Raw genomic sequence first — 17,955 nt, 5'->3', positions numbered from 1 at the left:
GGCTCCAGCTCAAGTCAAGCGGTGCAGCCCATTTAATACTTTGCCTGCAGCTCTGGATAGCGGTGCAAACCCAGGTAGCTTCAAGTGCCCGAAGTCCTTCATGCAGCTCAGGAGATCCTGACTCTCCTGGTGCCACCCACACCGGCTCCAGTGGTATCCTGGTCTCAGGGAAAATCTGCATTGGGACCTCTGCATGTGTCCCCATCTCAGCGGTACCATTCCCCATCTAGAGGGACGTCCCACCATCACTCACCTGCCTGAAGCCGTCACGCCTCAGGACTGGAGAGACAGGCTCAGTGGAGCCCTCTTTGGACTCCGCACAGGGGGCACCGATCGAGGGGCTTGATGCATAGCTCGCCGGCAGATTGGCACAGACCCTCTGAGGCGTGTGCCACCCGACAAGAACTCCCAGGCACAGAGGCTGGCACCATGGTACCCGTGGAACTCTTGGGTGTTCACCCAACCTTCCCAGGCTGCCCAATCAGCATTGTGAGCATCAGAAAGGCCAGCGGCCTGGGTTTCCCATCCCCCTCTGGTGCTCGAGGCTTCAGGGGGTAAGACCCCACAGGTCCAGGAGGACCCAGGGGAGCAAGCTGTTGGACCACGAATGGACATAGCAGTTCCTATGGCACTGGCATCGTCCTTGTCATCATTAGTTCTGCATGGTTTCTGTGGCCTCCGTTATCCCCCCCTGGATCCGGGAGACTGGTATGCCACTCTCGACTTGAAGGATGCATACTTCCACATAGCGATCTTTCAAGGACACAGACACTTCCTCTGGTTTAAGGTGGGGCCCCACCACTACCAGTTTGCAGTTCTCCCATTCAGCTTGGTGACGGCATCAAGGGTGTTTACCAAATGCATGTCGGTGGTAGCGGCTTACCTCAGGTGCCAGGATATTCAGATCTACCAGTACCTCGACGACTGGCTCGTCAAGGGTAGCTCCTGGTCTCAAGTCCAAAGGGATGTCATGGTGCTTCAAGCCACGTACCATTCCCTGAGCCTACTGGTAAACAACAAAAAGTCGATGTTAGTGCTGGTGCAGAGGATAAAGTTCATCGGAGCAGTCCTCAACTCATTCCTGTTGCTGGCCAAGTGGATGAGGTTTTCCTGCTGGGCATCCGAACGTGGCATCTCTCCCTCACTTTCTTCCATACAGGCTGTCCTGGAGTACCTGCTCCATTTGAGAAACCAGGGCCTGGCGCACTCTTCCATTAGAAGCAGCAAAGAGTCCTGTGGCACTTTATAGACTAACAGATGTTTTGGAGCATGAGCTTTCATGGGTGAATACCCACTTCGTCGGATGCACTTCTATTAGAGTGCAGCTTGTGGCCATCTCCAGTTTTCACCCGCCGATCCAAGGACAGGTGGTGTTCTCCCATGACATGACGGTCAGATTCTTGAGAGGGCTCAAGAGACTCTTCCCGCATTTATGGGCTCTTGTCCTGCAATGAGATCTTAACTTGGTCCTCTCTAGGCTCACTGGCCTGCCTTTTGAGCTGCTGGGTTCCTGCTCCTTTTCCCACCTGTCATGGAAGGTCATGTTCCTGGTGGTGGTAACGTCTGCAAGACGGGTCTCTGAGATTAAAGCCTTGACCTCAGAACCTCTGTACACGGTCTTCTACAAAGACAAAGTTCCGCTGCAGCCCCTCCTGGCCTTCCTGCCGAAGATGGTATCCACCTTCCATATGAACCAGGACATCTTCCTCCCGGTGTTCTGTCCAAACCGCACAAGACCAGTGAACAGAGGCATCTTCACGCACTGGACGTCCAAAAGGCCTTGGCTTTTTACTTAGAATGTACTAAGCCTTTCCGTAAATCAGCTCAGCTCTTCATTGCTACAGCAGATAGGATGAAGGGCCTTCCAGTGTCCTCACATAGGATTTCCAATTGGATTACTTCATGCATAAGGGCCTTTTATGGGTTCCACTGCTACCGATTGTCAGAGCCCACTCATCGAGAGCTCAGGCATCTTCGGTGGCCTTCCTGGTGTGCATCCCTGTCCAGGACATATGTAGAGCCGCAACGTGGTCCTCTGTTCACACATTCACAGCTCAGTATGCCATCACTCAGCAGGCCAGGGATGGTGATGGGTTCGGCAGAGCTGTGTTGTGATCTACACATCAGTGAACTCCTACCTGCCTCCGTTGGCACTGCTTGAGATTCACTTAATATGGAATGGACATGAGCAAGCACTCAAAGAAGAAAAGACAGTTACTTTTTCCGTAACTGGTGATCTTTGAGATGTGTTGCTTGTGTCCACTCCACAACCTGCCCTCCTTCCCCACTGTTGGAGTTTCCAGCAAGAAGAAACTGAGGGTGGAGGGAGCCAGCGGCGCCACTTATACTGTGCCATGCAGGTGCCACTCCAGAGGTGCCAGAGCTGGTCCCCTACGGATACTGCTAAGGGAAAACTTCCGGCACCGGTGCATGTGGTGAGCACACACACCTAATGTGGAATGAACATGAGCAGCACATCTCGAAGAATACGAGTTATGGAAAAAGGTAACTGTCTTTTTCCCCTATAAATGAAAACCTCAACATGCACGTGTACATACATACATATTGTTTAAAACTGGGTTAAAACCCCTTAAACTGATTATTGTAACAGGCACCCTTCCATCAACATAAATGTAAGAAACAATAGTGGACTCCAAGACAAAGATATGCCCAAGGCCACTCAGGAATTCTGATGAGGTAGCGTGGAGAGAGTGAAAAAGTCAGCCGGAACACACAGCTAGGAGCACAACCCTGGAAAAGGCTTAGAGAGAGAGCTTTTGGAGTGGGGTGGTACTGGCTGAAGGAATTTTTGATGCTATGAGCAAAGATACTGTCTCCTGTTATTTGGTTTCTCCTGTGTTAGGGAAACATAACTTTGTAAATAAACAATATTGCATGAAAAGTACCACGCTCCATCTTCCATTTCTCTTCCCAACTGCAACAATGCAACGGGCCCTGAACTTTGACTAACTGCTCATAAGCCTCCTCCTTCTTTATTTCTTCTAATTTTCTGCATTCTCCTTCCCTGATAGCCTAACCTCTTCCTCCTCTCCTTCTCTCTAGCTCTTTAACTATTTTATTGTTATCTCACCCTTACCTAACCATTCCTTACAATGGATTCTTTACAAAACTACCCCAGCCACTGCTGAGCTTGAATTTGCTGTCCCCATCAGCTGCCATCCTCTGAGCCATCTTTAGGCAAATCCACCCTGCCAACTTCATTCCTGCAGCACTTCTAATTGAGGCTTTCTCTGTGCTTGGTAACGGGCAGAGTAGGAAGCAGGGTGCCAAGCAGATTCTGCAGGAGCTAACCTAAAAATATTCTTCCATCTTATGGTAAGGGTCATGCAGATTGAGTATTTTCCCAAACTTTGTTGGGAGTTCAGGCCCTTCATGGAGTCAGTGCCTACAGTTACACATTTACATTTAAAAGCTGAAAAGGTAGAGGAAAGCAAAATAGGCATAGTTAGTCAAACCCTGGAGAGCTAAAGTAATACTTCCTGGTAATATACATATTTAGAAGTATATACCACTGTTTTAATAGTTCTGTAATTATGAAAGGTTCTGGTATGACTCAGTGAGAGCTGCCATTTTCCTTCCACTCAGGAAGTGTAATATGCTGATACAGGGCCAGTCCTGCAAACTGCTGAGCAACCTCAATTAACATTGACTTTCCATTGCTGGTACTCAGCAATTTGCAGGTGTGGCTCCACCCTTTTTTTAATAAAGGTAGTGCCAATCAGCAGATAACTACATGGCAGAGGCTGAAGACTTTCATTGTTCCATGACTTACAAGAAAAAAATGGTGTAGAAAACAGAAGAATTGTTCATATTCAACGAACAAAGTTAATGAACAAACAGGTGCTAATAAACAATAATAAAAAAGTGACGAATCTCCAGATTCTTTCATCCATTTTGTCTGCTGATTAGCATTTCCTTTGTCACAAGCTAAAATGCCAGAAGCTGGCAAAGTTATATATTCCTGTTTCAATTTGAATTACTTACTTTTTATTTCATATAATAAAAGTTTGAAATAACTACTATCTATTTACTCTTTTTTAATAATCCAATGACATTATTCTGCAACCTTTTCCATAATTTACTGTTTTATTTTATGAGGGAGCTAGCTGGTTACTGAACAAGAGCAATGAGATGAATAAAAGTGCAGACAACTGTATCGTCTTAACAGCAAAATGTTGCAAACAGTTTATTTATAATATAAATTACTTAGTACATAATATAAATTAAGTACTATGTTGTGAAAAGATAATGTTTTTTCACCTGAATAAAAATGCAGTGGTGGGCTACATCATCTAGGCACACAATTGTAAGCGAAGGCTGGAACAGCAGCATTAACTCTGGCTTGTTTAATACCTTCCATCTGTTGCAAGGGCTGTGAATAATTTCTGTTAAATGGAGCCATAAAATTAAGGGCTTGAGCCTGCAAGTTACGTTATGCCATTAGTGCTCCCACTGAAGTCTGTGAAATTACTCACATGCTTAAGTCTTTGCAGGATCAGGCTCTTGTAGCCTGATTGTGTAACCTTTACTTATGTGTCTCTTTACCATCAAGAGCATTATTTATGTGATGATTTCAAATATAAGTAAGGGTTGCAGGATGACTGTCAAAGCAGTTCTGAAGTAAATCTATTTTTCTTTTCAAGCCAGTGGAAAAATTTTCTGCTTCCATTTGAACTGAATGCACAATGGAGAGCTGAATTTATGATGTACAAAACCTGTAGCAATATTGCAATGGTTCTCTTTTTTAAATTAAAAATATAGCCTGATTGGGGACCTGATCTAAAGCCTGGTGAAGTCAGTGGGAGTCTTTTTGTTGGCTTCAGTGGCCTTTGAATCAAGTCCTGTGAGCAAAGATTTTGTCTAAGTTAATTGTTCAGGTTTTTTTCTTGTTTAAACACACACAGGTCACAAAATGATAGTGATAAAGAGCAAATGGATTTGGAGAGAAGATTTCGAGAAAAAGACCTTGAAAGACAAAGATATCGGTTGGATGATGGCAGAAAGCATAGAGCTCACTATGAATTTGACAAGTTTATGAGAAGGAATGAAGAAGAGCTGAAATGGGGGAAAGGATACAGCCAAGACAGAGGGAAGAAAGGGAACCACAACTACAGCTTCACTGTGGAGGCCGTAGAGAAACTGGGTAAAGAGGACAAGTGTGATGACATGGCATCCAAAAAGGAGCGCATAAGAAATAAGGTTCTTTTATTCATTTAGGATAATCTTTCATTAGTAAAATATACCTCAAGACCACAGGTTTTACTTTTGCAATCTCAGCATAAAGATGCTTTTTTTCAAGAAAAGCAATTCTTTATTTGATTTTCAGTAAAACCCAGATTTCTATATTTTTAAAAATAACAGTTAAAATGGTTCAAGGTGATAGGATTTGTCTTCTCTGGTCATATATACATATACAATATTTGGAATCTTCTTTAGAATGTTAGTCTTGGAAGCCTAGCATTTTTTTTGAGTGTTTTAAAAGTTATATCACGGGTGCTCTATAATAGATAGGGCCCTGCCGAATTCACAGCCATGAAAAATGCATTATGGACCATGAAATCTCGTCTCCCCCCGTTAAACTGGTCTTTTGTGTGCTTTTCCTCTATGCTATACAGATTTCATGGGGGAGACAAGCATTTCTCAAATTAGGGGTCCTGACCCAAAAGGGAGTTGCAGAGGGGTTGCAAGGTTATTTCAGAGGGGTCACGGTATTGCCACCCATATTTCTGCGCTGACTTCAGAGCTGGGCAGCCAGACAGTGGTGGCTGTTGGTTGGGTGCCCAGCTCTGAAGGCAACGCCCTGTCAGCAGAAGTGCAGAAGTAAGAGTGGCGATACTATACCATGCCACCCTTACTCCTGCTCTGCTGCCTTCAGAGGTGGGTGGCCAGAGAATGGCGGCTGCGTACAGAGGGCCCAGTGCTGCAGGCAGCAGTGCAGAAATAAAGGTGGCAGTACCATACCATGCCTTCCTTCCTTCTGCCCTGCTGCTGCTGGCAGCAGCTCTGCTTTCAGAGCTGGGCTTCTGGCCAGCAGCCGCCGCTGTCCAGCTGCTGAGCTTTGAAGGCAGCACTGCCGCCAGCAGCAACGCAGAAGTAAAGATAGCAGTATTGCAACACTCCCTACATACAATAACCTTGTGACCCCCACACAACTCCTTTTTGGGTCAGGACTCCTATAGTTACACCTGAAATTTCAGATTTAAATAGCTGAAATCATTAAATTTACGATTTTTAAATCCCTATGACCGTGAGATTGACCAAAATGGACTGTGAATTAGATAGAACCCTAATAATAGAGTTTGAAAACTTTGGCTCATTGTCCTCTTAAAAGTGAATTTATTCTAAGCAGAATCTTTTCTAGTCTGGCAGATTACTGGCTGGCTTACAGTTACTCAGTTTTTAAAGTAAAAGTGGATAAATAAACAATTTATCCAGAAATGAGCATATTTAGAAATATTCAGTACAGAAGATAGGAAGGTAGATCTTGGAATCTTCATCCATTCTGCCCTCAGGTAAAGGTTCTCCCTGGCTGAGGGAAAATCACCCCATTGAGAAGTGCCAAATCCAGGAAAATAACCTGTTCAAAGACCAGCCACAATTGGGCAGCTTCTTGAATGGGAACTACATGCAGAAAACGATTTTCCTGTCTTCACCTTGAAACCTGTGGAGCCCCTTTCTGTGGGCTTGGGGCTTTGTGATTTCAGAGGACGTGTCATAACGTTTCCAAGAGATGTCTGCTATTGGTGGCCTCATCCTCTCCCCATTCTAATCATGTAAGTTTTTCATTCAAGATGGTTGACACTGTCTTGTGTGGAATCCCCCTCTGTAATGTGCACCTCTTCTGAAGGGAGTTTTCAAACCAGGCACAGGCAAGGTCCACATGACAGTGTGCCTCCTGAGGGAGCTGTGCTTTTGCTAGAGATAGGACAGGCAAGGAGTAGCCGTGCTCTTTTTTCTCTGCCACTTCTAGCAGCTGTCTGAATCTCTGTCTAAAAATATTAAAAAATATTAAATTTAAACCATTTTATAAAAAATTAAACGTCCAGTTGATCTTAACACTGTTTATGCCAAGTTTCAGTCTGATGAACATAGAAACTGTGATGGATAAAGAGGGTCTGTGATATATAAAAGCTGACTGATCCTTTATTATAATGGTTCTGGTGGGTTCTATGTTCATTGTTCATCACAGGGTTTAGGACTGCATGACTGGTGTTGATTGGCTGGGTGTGATGAGTAGAGATAAGTAGCATGCTGATGTGGCTGCTCATAGCATCACAAAACACTTCCTACAACAATTTGTTCTTAAACCTCCTAAATAAAAAGTCTGGTATCTAATCTAAAGAAATGGAAAATAAAGAGAAAGCAGGGGTAAACAAGGCTGAAGTTCAAGCAAAGAAGAGGGAAGAGAAGAGCTGATAATGAAGGCTGTATCAGTGAAGGGGAAAAAATAATGAAGGAAGAAACAAGACCAAAGGGACTGAAAATTGTAAGGGACAGATGAAAGGAAATAAGGATTGAGATGGAACAAAATTCAGTGCTTTTCAGTTTTCTTAAAATGGCCTATTCCATGCCATTTTCTGGACTAAACCCTACACTTTAAAACAGGTGTCAAATATGATCTCTCCATAGCATCAAAGTCTAATGTTTGTGATAGTTAAAATAAATAGCCTCATTAGGCAAAGGCTTTTAAACAGTCATCATTCACAATATTTTATTGTCCTAGAAAGTCTTTAGCATATCTATCTATCTATCTATCTGTCTATCTATCTACCGAATTATTATGAGCATTCTCCTTTTGGGGAGTTTGAGGTTCTTTTTTTCTTATAAACTTGCTGCTATTTGATATTCAGATCAGCACATTTTTGATGATTTCAGTCACTATGCCTATACAGTTAGCCATTCTTCCTTTGTACTCATTTTGTTTCCTGATTCACATTGGGTGGTATCCACTCTACCCGTATAGAACGTGAATATCTTCTGTATGAATATGGAATGCCAAATTTAATTTGCAGTTCACTGTTCTAATTTTTTCAAGCTCTGGTTGTTCTGGTTTCCCACTGGTTAGTATTATTTTATTATATTTGTATTTATTATCTGACATTCTTGTATAGAGCCATAAGTGTGTGTGGCACCAGTTATCGACCTTCCCAGCTTATACTATAGATTGTATCAAAATTTACCACAGAATTCTCTTGGCCTTTGTTATAACATTCTGTTAGATCAGGGATCAGCAACGTTTGGCACATGGCCTGCCAGGGTAAGCCCTCTGGCAGGCCAGGCCGGTTTGTTTACTTGCCGTGTCTGCAGGTTCGGCCGATGGCGACTCCCACTGGCTGTGGTTCGCCGCTCCAGATCAATGTGGGTTGCGGGAAGCAGTGGTCAGCACATCTCTTGGCCCACTCCACTTATCGCAGCCCTCATTGGCCTGGAGTGGCCAACCACGGCCAGTGGGAGCTGTGATCGGCTGAACCTGTGGACGCTGCAGGTAAACAAACTGGCCTGGCCCGCTAGGGGACTTACCCTGGCAGACCATGTGCAAACGTTGCCAATACTTGTGTTAGATAATATTTTTGCTCACAGTTTAAATTAAATGTAATATAATCATCCTGTTCTACAGCTGTTTTATTTTACTCAAATTCTTGGCTCCCAAGAAGAGTGTTATAAAAGATGTGGATAATAAATGCAAAATCTGTTTTCATTACACTCCATCCTTTTCCTAGTTCTCATTAAATACAAAATGATTTAACCCAAAATCCACTATCCAAATAAACTCAGGTTAGTAACTTTAAGGCCTTGTCTACAGTACAGAGATTTGTCGACAAAAGTCACGTCGACACTTAAAAAGCACTATAATAAAAATCAGTATTTCATGTTCACACTTGCTCATTAGAGCACGTCCACAGTTGGGGTAGTATCATCGATAGATAGTGTGAGCAATGCATTGTGAGTACCTATCCCACAATCCAGCTTGATACCTTCTGATGCTAGGTCTTGTGGGAAGGTGGAGCAGATCGCTGCACATTTTGGGACCAGGCGAAATGTCCCATGATGAATTGTTTTCTGTCCCAGCATTCCATGGGCTTCTGGTTTTCTTTCATGGCATTTTTCAGTGGCCCTTGTTTGCTGTGCACCCCGGCATCTTTGTGAGAAGGGATGGATCCCGCACTGCTCTCCTATGCTCTGATAACTGTCATTAAGACATTGCAGATGGTAGTGCAGTTAATCACAAAGTTCCTAACTGAAGAAGACTCCCAGTTGCCAGACGTGCTGTGTGATATGAATAGGAGCAACTTTAGATTGCGTTTGACATTCACAAAACAGCTGCAGACGGTGGGACATCGCTTTTGGGCTTGGGAAACAAGCACTGAATAATGAGCGGTGGCTACAGAATTTTCGGATGCATAAATCCACCTTCCTGGAACTGTGTGCGGAGCTTGCCCAGCACTACGGCACAAGGACACCAGAATGAGAGCTTCCCTATTGGTAGAGAAGTGCGTGGCAATCACTCTGTAGAAGCTGGAGTCTCCAGACTGCTACTGATCGGTTACGAATCAATTTGGAGTCAGGAAGTCGACTGTTGGGGCTGTGTTAATGCAAGTGTGCAGGGCAATTAATCACATCCTGCTACGAAGGACCGTGACTCTGGGAAATGTGTGTGAAATAGTGGACAGCTTTGCAGAAATGGGTTTCCCTAACAGTGGAGGGGTGATAGATTGCACACATATTCAATTTTGGCACCAGACCACCTTGTGACGGAGTACATCAATAGGAAGGGGTACTTCTCCATGGTGTTGCAGGCACTTCTAGATCACCATGGGCATTTCACTGACATCAACATGGGATGGCCCGGGAAGGTGCATGATGCTTGTATAGAAAGTTACAAGTGGGGACTTCCTTTCCAGACCAGAAGATTATAGTGGGGGATGTTGAAATGCCCATAGTGATCCTGGGAGATCTGTCATACCCCTTACAGCCATGGCTCATGAAACCGTAAACGGGAAACCCAGACAGCAGTAAGGAACAGTTCAGCAACAGGCTGAGTAGATGCCAGATGCCAGTGGAATGTGCTTTTGGCAGATTAAAGGCATGCTGACGATGCCTTTGTGGCAGGTTAGACCTCAGTGAGAATAATATTCCCATAGTCATAGCCTCGTGTTGTACATTGCTTAATCTTTGTGAAAGTAAGGGTGCAAGGTTTGCTTGGTTGGAGTATTGAGGCAGACTGCATGGCTGCTGATTTTGAGCAGCCAGATATCTGGGTTATCAGAGAGGCCAGGAGGGGAGCAATTTGAATCAGGGAGGCTTTGAGGCAAAACTCTGAAAATGAGAACCAGTAATGTATATCTCTATGATTGGTGCTGCAATGTTACATTATATGTAGTTTTCCTAGGAAGCAATGGTGAAATTTGGGGCCATACATTCCAGTAAGCAAATGATTAAACTGCCTGTGTATGTATTGGTAGAGCCTGCTATTTCAGTTTGTAGGAAACAGATAAAGATGTCAAGTGTCAGGGGGTAGCCGTGTTAATCTGTATCCACAAAAACAACAAGGAGTCCGGTGGCACCTTAAAGACTAAAGATGAGCAACCATTCAAATACTTTGCTTTTATTGCACAAGAAACAAAACACACACACACACACACACACGCACAAGAAACAAAACACACACACACACACACACACACACACAGATACTTGGTGGGAAAGGAGGTACCAGGTAAGGGCAGACTTTCAGACCTGTGTGTACGTCCAGCTATCATTTTGAAAGTTGTCCGAGGGGGTGGAGTGAAGGGGAAACAGAGAAGTCCCAGAAAACAGAAAGGACTGTGCGGGCGGAGTTGCGGGGGGCACAGAAAAGAGTTCTGAATGTACTGCAGGGGAGGGTGGGCATTCATCTGCTCAGTCTGCAGCATTATTAAGGACTTCAGCATCTATGTTTGCTCATCCATTACTTTAATCATCCGCTCAGTAGAATCCTTAACAAACTCCTGATTTTCTTTTCTGTCCTGCCTTTTGGCTTCCCTCCACTCCTTGCACTCCCTTTTCTCTGTATTGGAGAAGTGTAGTAACTCCTGGAACATGTCTTCTTTGCACCGTCTTGGGCACTTTCTTATCTGGCCAAGATGCTCGGCTGGTGTTTGTGGGGTATTCTTCAAGGCCACATCTGCCGAAGCACAAGGAACAATGCACAGAAGTATGATTGTTAAGTTCACGCACAGTACTGAAACATTTCAGATAAATACACCTCTGATAGCATAACAATCACTTTCTCACTGACCCTTGACAAGCACACAGCTCGATGAACACTCAAAGCATGGTGAGTGTTGGCTGGGGGGTGGGGTGCTCTACATGGGGAAAAGAACACTCTGTAAGGATTGCAGTGCAGCCAACTAGGGAAAAAATTCTAAAATTCTCCCATACTTTCCCACAGGCCGAGGTCATTGTGGTAGATATCTCACTGCTGAGAGTAAGCAGAGAAGTGAGGGTACATCTACTACATGCTTGTGGCTTCCACCACAGTCCCTATGCTGCTTGCCTGCCTGCCGCTTTGGTCGCTGAACAAGTGATTGCTGAATGGCTTAGGAAAGTTCCCTACAGTGGGGGAAGGAACAAAGCAGCTCTGCCAAGGAACCTTCAGCAGAGGATTGCCAAGTACCTCCAGGAAACTTTCCTAGAAATCTCTCTGGAGCATTGCTGTGAGATCTCGGCGTACATCAACACCCTGTTCTGCCGTACTGATTAGTTGCACAGGGGAGTGTCCAGTACACAGAAACACAGCCAGCTTTGTACATTTCTATACCCTGAACTCACCTCTTCATTACGCAAACCACAGCCACTTACCAGGTATCTCCTCTCCTGCTTCTTGCTCGCTGGAGAGCAACTGCTGAAACTGGCTAGACACCTCTGAAGTGGTGAACAGTTCCTGGCTGCCCGCCCCACTGGGAGACCCTGCTGGGAGCTCCACGTTGTCATCTGACTCCACCTCATCATCAGTGAATTCGTCGTCTGGGTTAGATCCTCTTTCCACCACCTCCAGGCCCACCGAAGTATCCACAGGGCTCTTGATGATGGAGGTGGGATAGCGAGAATAGCATGCAACTCCTTAAGAACTGGCAAGACTTAGATGCAGCACCAGAGCAACAGTTTGCCTGCCTTGCCTTATGCCTGCCTCAGCTCCTTTATCTTCGCTCTGCACTACAGCATGTCCCTTTTTGCACAAGAAAAAAAATCTCGAGAAATCTGCCCGTAGGTATCAGAATTCCTATGGCTCAAGTGCAGCTGGAACTGCACAGCCTCCTCTCCCCATATACTAGGCAGATCCAGCAGTTCCGCAGTGGTCCAAGTGGGAGAGCGTTTGCTGCGATAAGCCACCATGGTCACCTGGGAAGATGCAATGAGATCTCTCCACACCAAGTAAACAGGAAATGGAATTTCAAAAATTCCTGGGGCATCTAAGGGGGAGGGGAGGATGGTTGTTTATTGACTGCAGGACAGTGGAGTTCAGACTGCTGATCAGAGCAATCAGGATGGGTGTTGTGGAATACCTCCTGGAGGCCAATTAAAGCAATAAAATCAAGCATGGTGTCTACACTGTCTCTTTGTCGACAAAAATTTTGCAGAAAAAGACTTATGTCTCTTGTCGGGATGGTTTTATATTGTCATCAAAATGGCATTTTTGCCCCCAAAAGTCGCATTGCAGTGTGTATGCATTCACTGTTTTGTCGACAAAAGCTGCCTTTTGTTGACATAACTCTGTAGTATAGACAAGGCCTAAATCTCACATATGTGAATAAATGATAGTTTTCTCCAAAAGTTAATCTTATGCACTTCTTTCTAGGATCGTCCAGCCATGCAGTTATACCAGCCAGGAGCTCGCATTCGAACACATACGGGATCTACAAGTAAGATCTATGACTGCAGTGGGAAGTCCTCTGAAGATTCCTGCGATAGAAAGTATGAGGTAGATAATTCAACTGGAGGTGGTTCTGAGAAGAGTGAAGAGGCAGAATAAACATTGGGATAGAAAACTTGTGAAAAAAATGAATTTTTGATTTAATTTCTGCACAAAATATATCAAGCCACTTCAGAATTCCATAGATTGGACCAACAAAACTATAATACACCTGTCTCTTTCTTTCTTTAAAATAAAGAAAATGGTGATCGGAGGCAGATAAAATATCACATAAAAGAAATTCAGTTGCTTTTCTACAAAAAACAGAAGCAAGCACTGTTTGACTAGTTTAGTAGTGGTTCAGTATTTTAGTAAATTTACCTTTAGCTAGAAAACCTCTATTAGTTTTAAACTAGTATTTATATAAAACTTGTCACAAAGTATTTCACTTAGTCTAGCCTGTTAAATTGAGAGAAAGAAATGTATATTTGCATCAGTTTGAAATCTGAGGCACTTTAAATGTGTTCTGTGAATGGCATTAACTACATAGGACCCAATCCTGCAAACACCATCAGGCATAATGCTTACTACAGAGAGTAGTACTGTTGAAGTCAAAGGGACTACACCCAGCAAAAGCACTGTTGCCAGTAGCGTTTACAGGATCAGGCCCATAGTTTGCAAACATTTATTGGTATCTGTACCTCATTGTGTTTACATTGTTTTTCAATTAACTATAGTGTCAAGTAAGTGTGAATAAAAGCTACTATATGTTGTTATAAAATTGATCTTTTTCTTAACCACTTTTGCCTTTTATGTTCTAAAATATTCCTGTGTTTAAAACAGAAAAAGCTAACGCAAACCTCAGCACTTAAATACTGTCTCTAGTTTTACTAAAATTGCATTTTTATTTTTTGTTTGTTTTGGCATTGACTTTTTAAAAAGTGATTGTACAGTGATGACTTTTTATATGTCAAATGTTTCACAGAAGTTGCATTTGCAGGATTTGGAACATGTATGATATATATGTTATAAAATATAATTTGTTTGAAAAAAACACACACATAGCAGCTCCAGCATTTCATTTTGCAGACCTAGGCCAAATTCCACCCTCTGATGCATGCATATGGCTCCCAGTGTCTTCAGAGACAGCTATGTGTCCATCCAGGGGCAAAATATGGCTCTTTGATAGTTGTCTTTTACGACTGATGCACTTTTCAGTTATCTGAAACCAAGATCTGCTTTTTCAGTGAAGTTAAATATTGAGATGTTTGTTTATTTTTGACATTCTACTTTGAACATTTTGTTAAGTTAACATCCGATTGTTCTAAACTAAAAGAAAAATTCATTATATTTTCCCAGACATTAAACTTAAATATAATAAAAAGTAAAAACATGTTGACGATGGTCTGAGAAATGATCTTGCACAATTATTTTGCCTAGTACACCAGAGGTGTTAAGAAAGATAGTATGCCACTTACTAGTATTAAAAGGCAGATTAAAAATATAATTGAAGAGTTTTAATATTAACTTTACATATAAAATGTTTTATATGCAAGAGGATTAACCATTTTTTACCAACTTAAACTACTTTGAAGTAAGAACTCTTAATATTAAATAAGACTGTCATCACAGGATGGGCTGAGTTGAGCTCTATCCCACCTGTGCTTGGACTGGTGTTTGGGTCAGGATCACGTGACAGTATCCCAAGAGTGGAGCTTCCTATTATGGGAGCGTATGTAGCATGAAGGGAGAGACTTGCAGGGAGCAGGAATGCTGGCTACAGTAGAGCCAGATCAGTGACAGAAAATGCTAGGCGGTTCTCTACAGTTTTGCTGGACTCTTTGTTAACTTTGAAAAGGATGAACTGTAATGACTTAGCCAGAGGGCTTATCACCTCGGTGACCCAATAGCTCTGGGTTGCTGGACTGTATGAAGGAGACAGTGAGTTGACCAGGGTAGGGAAACTGAGGCAAATGGGTGCCTGGAAGCCAAGGGAGGTAAAGTGTTCTTGTCATAACTGTCCACCCACAGATTTACACCAAAATAAGGAGAGGTGTCAGTTCAAACCAAATTAGTTATTTACGTGCATCTTTATTTGTAGGTAAATCACAAGTCTTTGTAGGATCAGGGCCCAAATGAGACCAAATATTTCCAGCCTCTTTGAATTATATGTGGTGGTGACTGGAGCCCATCAGCGTAAAGGCCACCCTCTCCCCCCCTTGGATGTGGGAGGGGCCACAAGATCCAGAATGCAGCTGATTCTTCTTCAAGATATTTTGTCTATATACAATCCAGACTTGATGCTCATGTGTCCCGTGCAGCTGTGTTCAGAATCTTTTGGCCAACAGCATCTGTTGGGGCCACACATGCACCCTGAATGTGCTTGTGCTTCCCCTCCTGAGGTCATGTAGGTTAGAGTGGGGCTGACCAAACCTCAGTTCCTTCTTACTACCTGTAGCTGCAAGGCAGAACTAAGAGCAGTGTACTTGTCTGTTGTTCACTTGCAATCATAAAACTGATATCGCCTTACATAGTTAGCTATTCAGTGTAGATGTAGCATAGTTTAGAAACAGTTTTTTATTAGGTGTCTGTTTTTTTCTCTGTCTTTTAGCTAGGCTTCAGTCCTTATGGCTGAGCAAAAATCACCAGGGTTCAAATATTGCCTTTTGGGCGAGGTGGCTACACCTCTCAACAACAGGAATATTAGATTCTGTTTGGCTGGAAGCATATTACCGACAAATGCTCCATTTATTTGTCTTTTTCTAAAAGAACCCAAAAAGCGAGGGAGGCTTATTTAAAGCTTTACTCTTAGACAAATATATAAGGCCAACCTCAGACCGGGGTAAACAAGATCTATCTGTGTCTGAACACTCCGTTCCCAGAAGTGCTCTGGTGATGGTGAATGCCGCAAGCTTCTCCACAGCCCCAGCTCCTGTGAAGCACACCTCTGCTGCCACTTCTAAGTCTTCTCAGCCATGAGGGGAACACAGCACCACTCTTTTAGAGAGTAGGACAGGCGCCATCTGAGGAACCTGTAAAAAGGAAGAGACTTATGCTATGTCTACACTATCAGGTTTTTTGGTATCACTTATGTCATTCAGGGGTGTGACCTCCCCCGAGCGACATAAGTTACACTGACAGAAGCACCAATATGGACAGCGCTGTTGGCAGGAGACATAGCTACTGCCACTCAGTGGTGGTGGTTTAATTAGGTTGACGGGAGAGCTCTCTCCCATTGGCATAGTGCAGCTACACGGAAGATCTTACAGTGGCTCAGCTGCATCAGTACATGTACAGTATAGATCTCATGCCTCCTCTCACAAGGGTAGAGCAAGGTCTGACTTAAGTCTCTCTGGCACTCATTAATATTCTGGTCTCTGTACACCAGTACCAGACAGGGAGCACCTTCACGCAGTCTTCACTGCTGTTTCAGCAATGCTGTCTCCAGGGCACTCAGTACTGATGCTGTGGCTTCCTGCTTTGATACCAATAACCTTGGTACCAACCTTGTTGGCATAATCTATTCTGGTACTGACTACCTCAAAAAAATCTGCTCAGGGTACCAACAGCCTCAATGCTGAGATTCACAGAACGAAGAGATCTAGTGGTAACCATGTTCCCTGAGTCAGTGCTGTTATCATTAGGGCTCTGTGTCTGTCAGAGAGGTCACGAAAGTCACGGATTTTGTGACTTTCCATAACGTCCGTGACTTCTGAAGTTGCCAGTGTGGTTGACCTCAGGGCCGCCCAAGCAGTTGGCCCTGGGGACAGCCACTGGCCGCTGCTGAAGCAGCTCTGCAGCCAGCTACACCAGCCGCTGCTCGGGCAGCTCCAAGCAATAGCTGGTGCGGCTGGCCCTGGGGACCCCCTGGTCAGTGGTCCCAGGGAGCCGGAACAGCCATAGCTGAGCAGGGCCAGCTCTAGCCATTTCGCCGCCCCAAGCATGGCTGCACGCTGCGGGGGGCGCTCTGCCGCTTGCCAGTCCCGCGGCTCTGATGGACCTCCCGCAGGCGTCCCTGCGGAGGGTCCTGCGGGAGGTCCACCGGAGCCGCGGGACCAGCAGACCCTCCACAGGGACGCTTGTGGGAGGTCCACCAAAGCCGCCTGCCGCCCTCCTGGCAACCGGCAGAGTGCCCCCTGCAGCATGCCGCCTCAAGCACGCGCTTGGCGCGCTGGGGCCTGGAGCCACCCCTGTTGCTGAGTGGCTGCCTGCAGCAGTCCTGGGGCAGCAACAGCAGCTTGGCAGCCTGCACAGCTGATGCTGCTGGCCTTGGGCCCCTCCATGACCAGCAGCCTCCAGGGCTTTCCTCCTGAGCAACAGCAGCAGCCCCCCAGGGCTCCTGCCATCCTGGGCTCCCCCACAGCAGTGCCTCCCCCAGCTAAGATTTAGTCAGGGGTAAAAGTCAGCGACAGGTCACAGCCAGGCCGTGAACTTTTGTTTATGACTAAAAATTACTAACAGTTATTACTAAAAGTACCCATGACTAAATTGTAGCCTTAGTTATCATCATCAGTAAACATCCCCATGGCAGTACCAGCTGTGGATATTTCTTCAGCACCGAGTGTAGCTGTGGTACTGATGAAAGAATTTCCCAGATCAAGTCAGGACTCCAACTAAATTGGCACCTCCACTGGAGGAGCAGTAGATCTCTGTGGGGGAGATTCACCTTCTGTCTCCCTGAGGCCCTCCCATCCGCTATGATCTATATATACCCAACAGAGGTTCCAGAGTTCATAATCACTATAGCAAATATATGGTAGATAGAGTGAGACATTCTCCTGGTACTCTCCCCTTGTCCTCCAACTCATGTTGCCTACAGCCCTTATTCATGGCCATATTGGGCACTATGGGGCTTTCATCAGGTGTCCTCTAGTCCTAAATCCCCTATCCAAGTAGCATCTGTGAAAGACCCATAGCAACAGCCATCCCAGGTAACAACTGTGGTTCTTCTTCGAGTGATTGCTCATATCCATTCCAGTTAAGTGTGCGCGCCGTGCGTGCACGTTCGTCGGAAACTTTTTACCCTAGCAACTCCAGTGGGC

General features: G+C 44.7%; 1 protein-coding gene across 5 annotated transcripts in view; it reads left to right on the top strand.

Annotated features, from left to right (window-relative positions):
- UPF3A (UPF3A regulator of nonsense mediated mRNA decay) overlaps positions 1–13,969 on the top strand; it is a 52,944-nt gene extending 38,975 nt beyond the window's left edge. For 2 of the 5 annotated variants that reach the window (XM_050922270.1, XM_050922285.1), the window contains 2 exons: positions 4,926–5,220; positions 12,860–13,969. In XM_050922270.1, coding sequence (XP_050778227.1) covers positions 4,926–5,220; positions 12,860–13,033 — 469 coding nt within the window. In that variant the 3' untranslated portion in view covers positions 13,034–13,969. Of the gene's footprint in view, positions 1–4,925; positions 5,221–6,533; positions 6,795–12,859 lie in introns of those variants that run through there. The other 3 variants (XR_007769252.1, XM_050922303.1, XM_050922295.1) reach the window with 3 other exon arrangements.
- Positions 13,970–17,955: the final 3,986 nt, after the last annotated feature.

This window comes from Gopherus flavomarginatus, chromosome 1 (assembly GCF_025201925.1).
Source record: "Gopherus flavomarginatus isolate rGopFla2 chromosome 1, rGopFla2.mat.asm, whole genome shotgun sequence".
NCBI lineage: Eukaryota > Metazoa > Chordata > Testudines > Testudinidae > Gopherus > Gopherus flavomarginatus.
The sequence above is the reverse complement of the archived record's forward strand: the minus strand, read 5'-3'. Positions and strand labels throughout refer to the sequence as shown.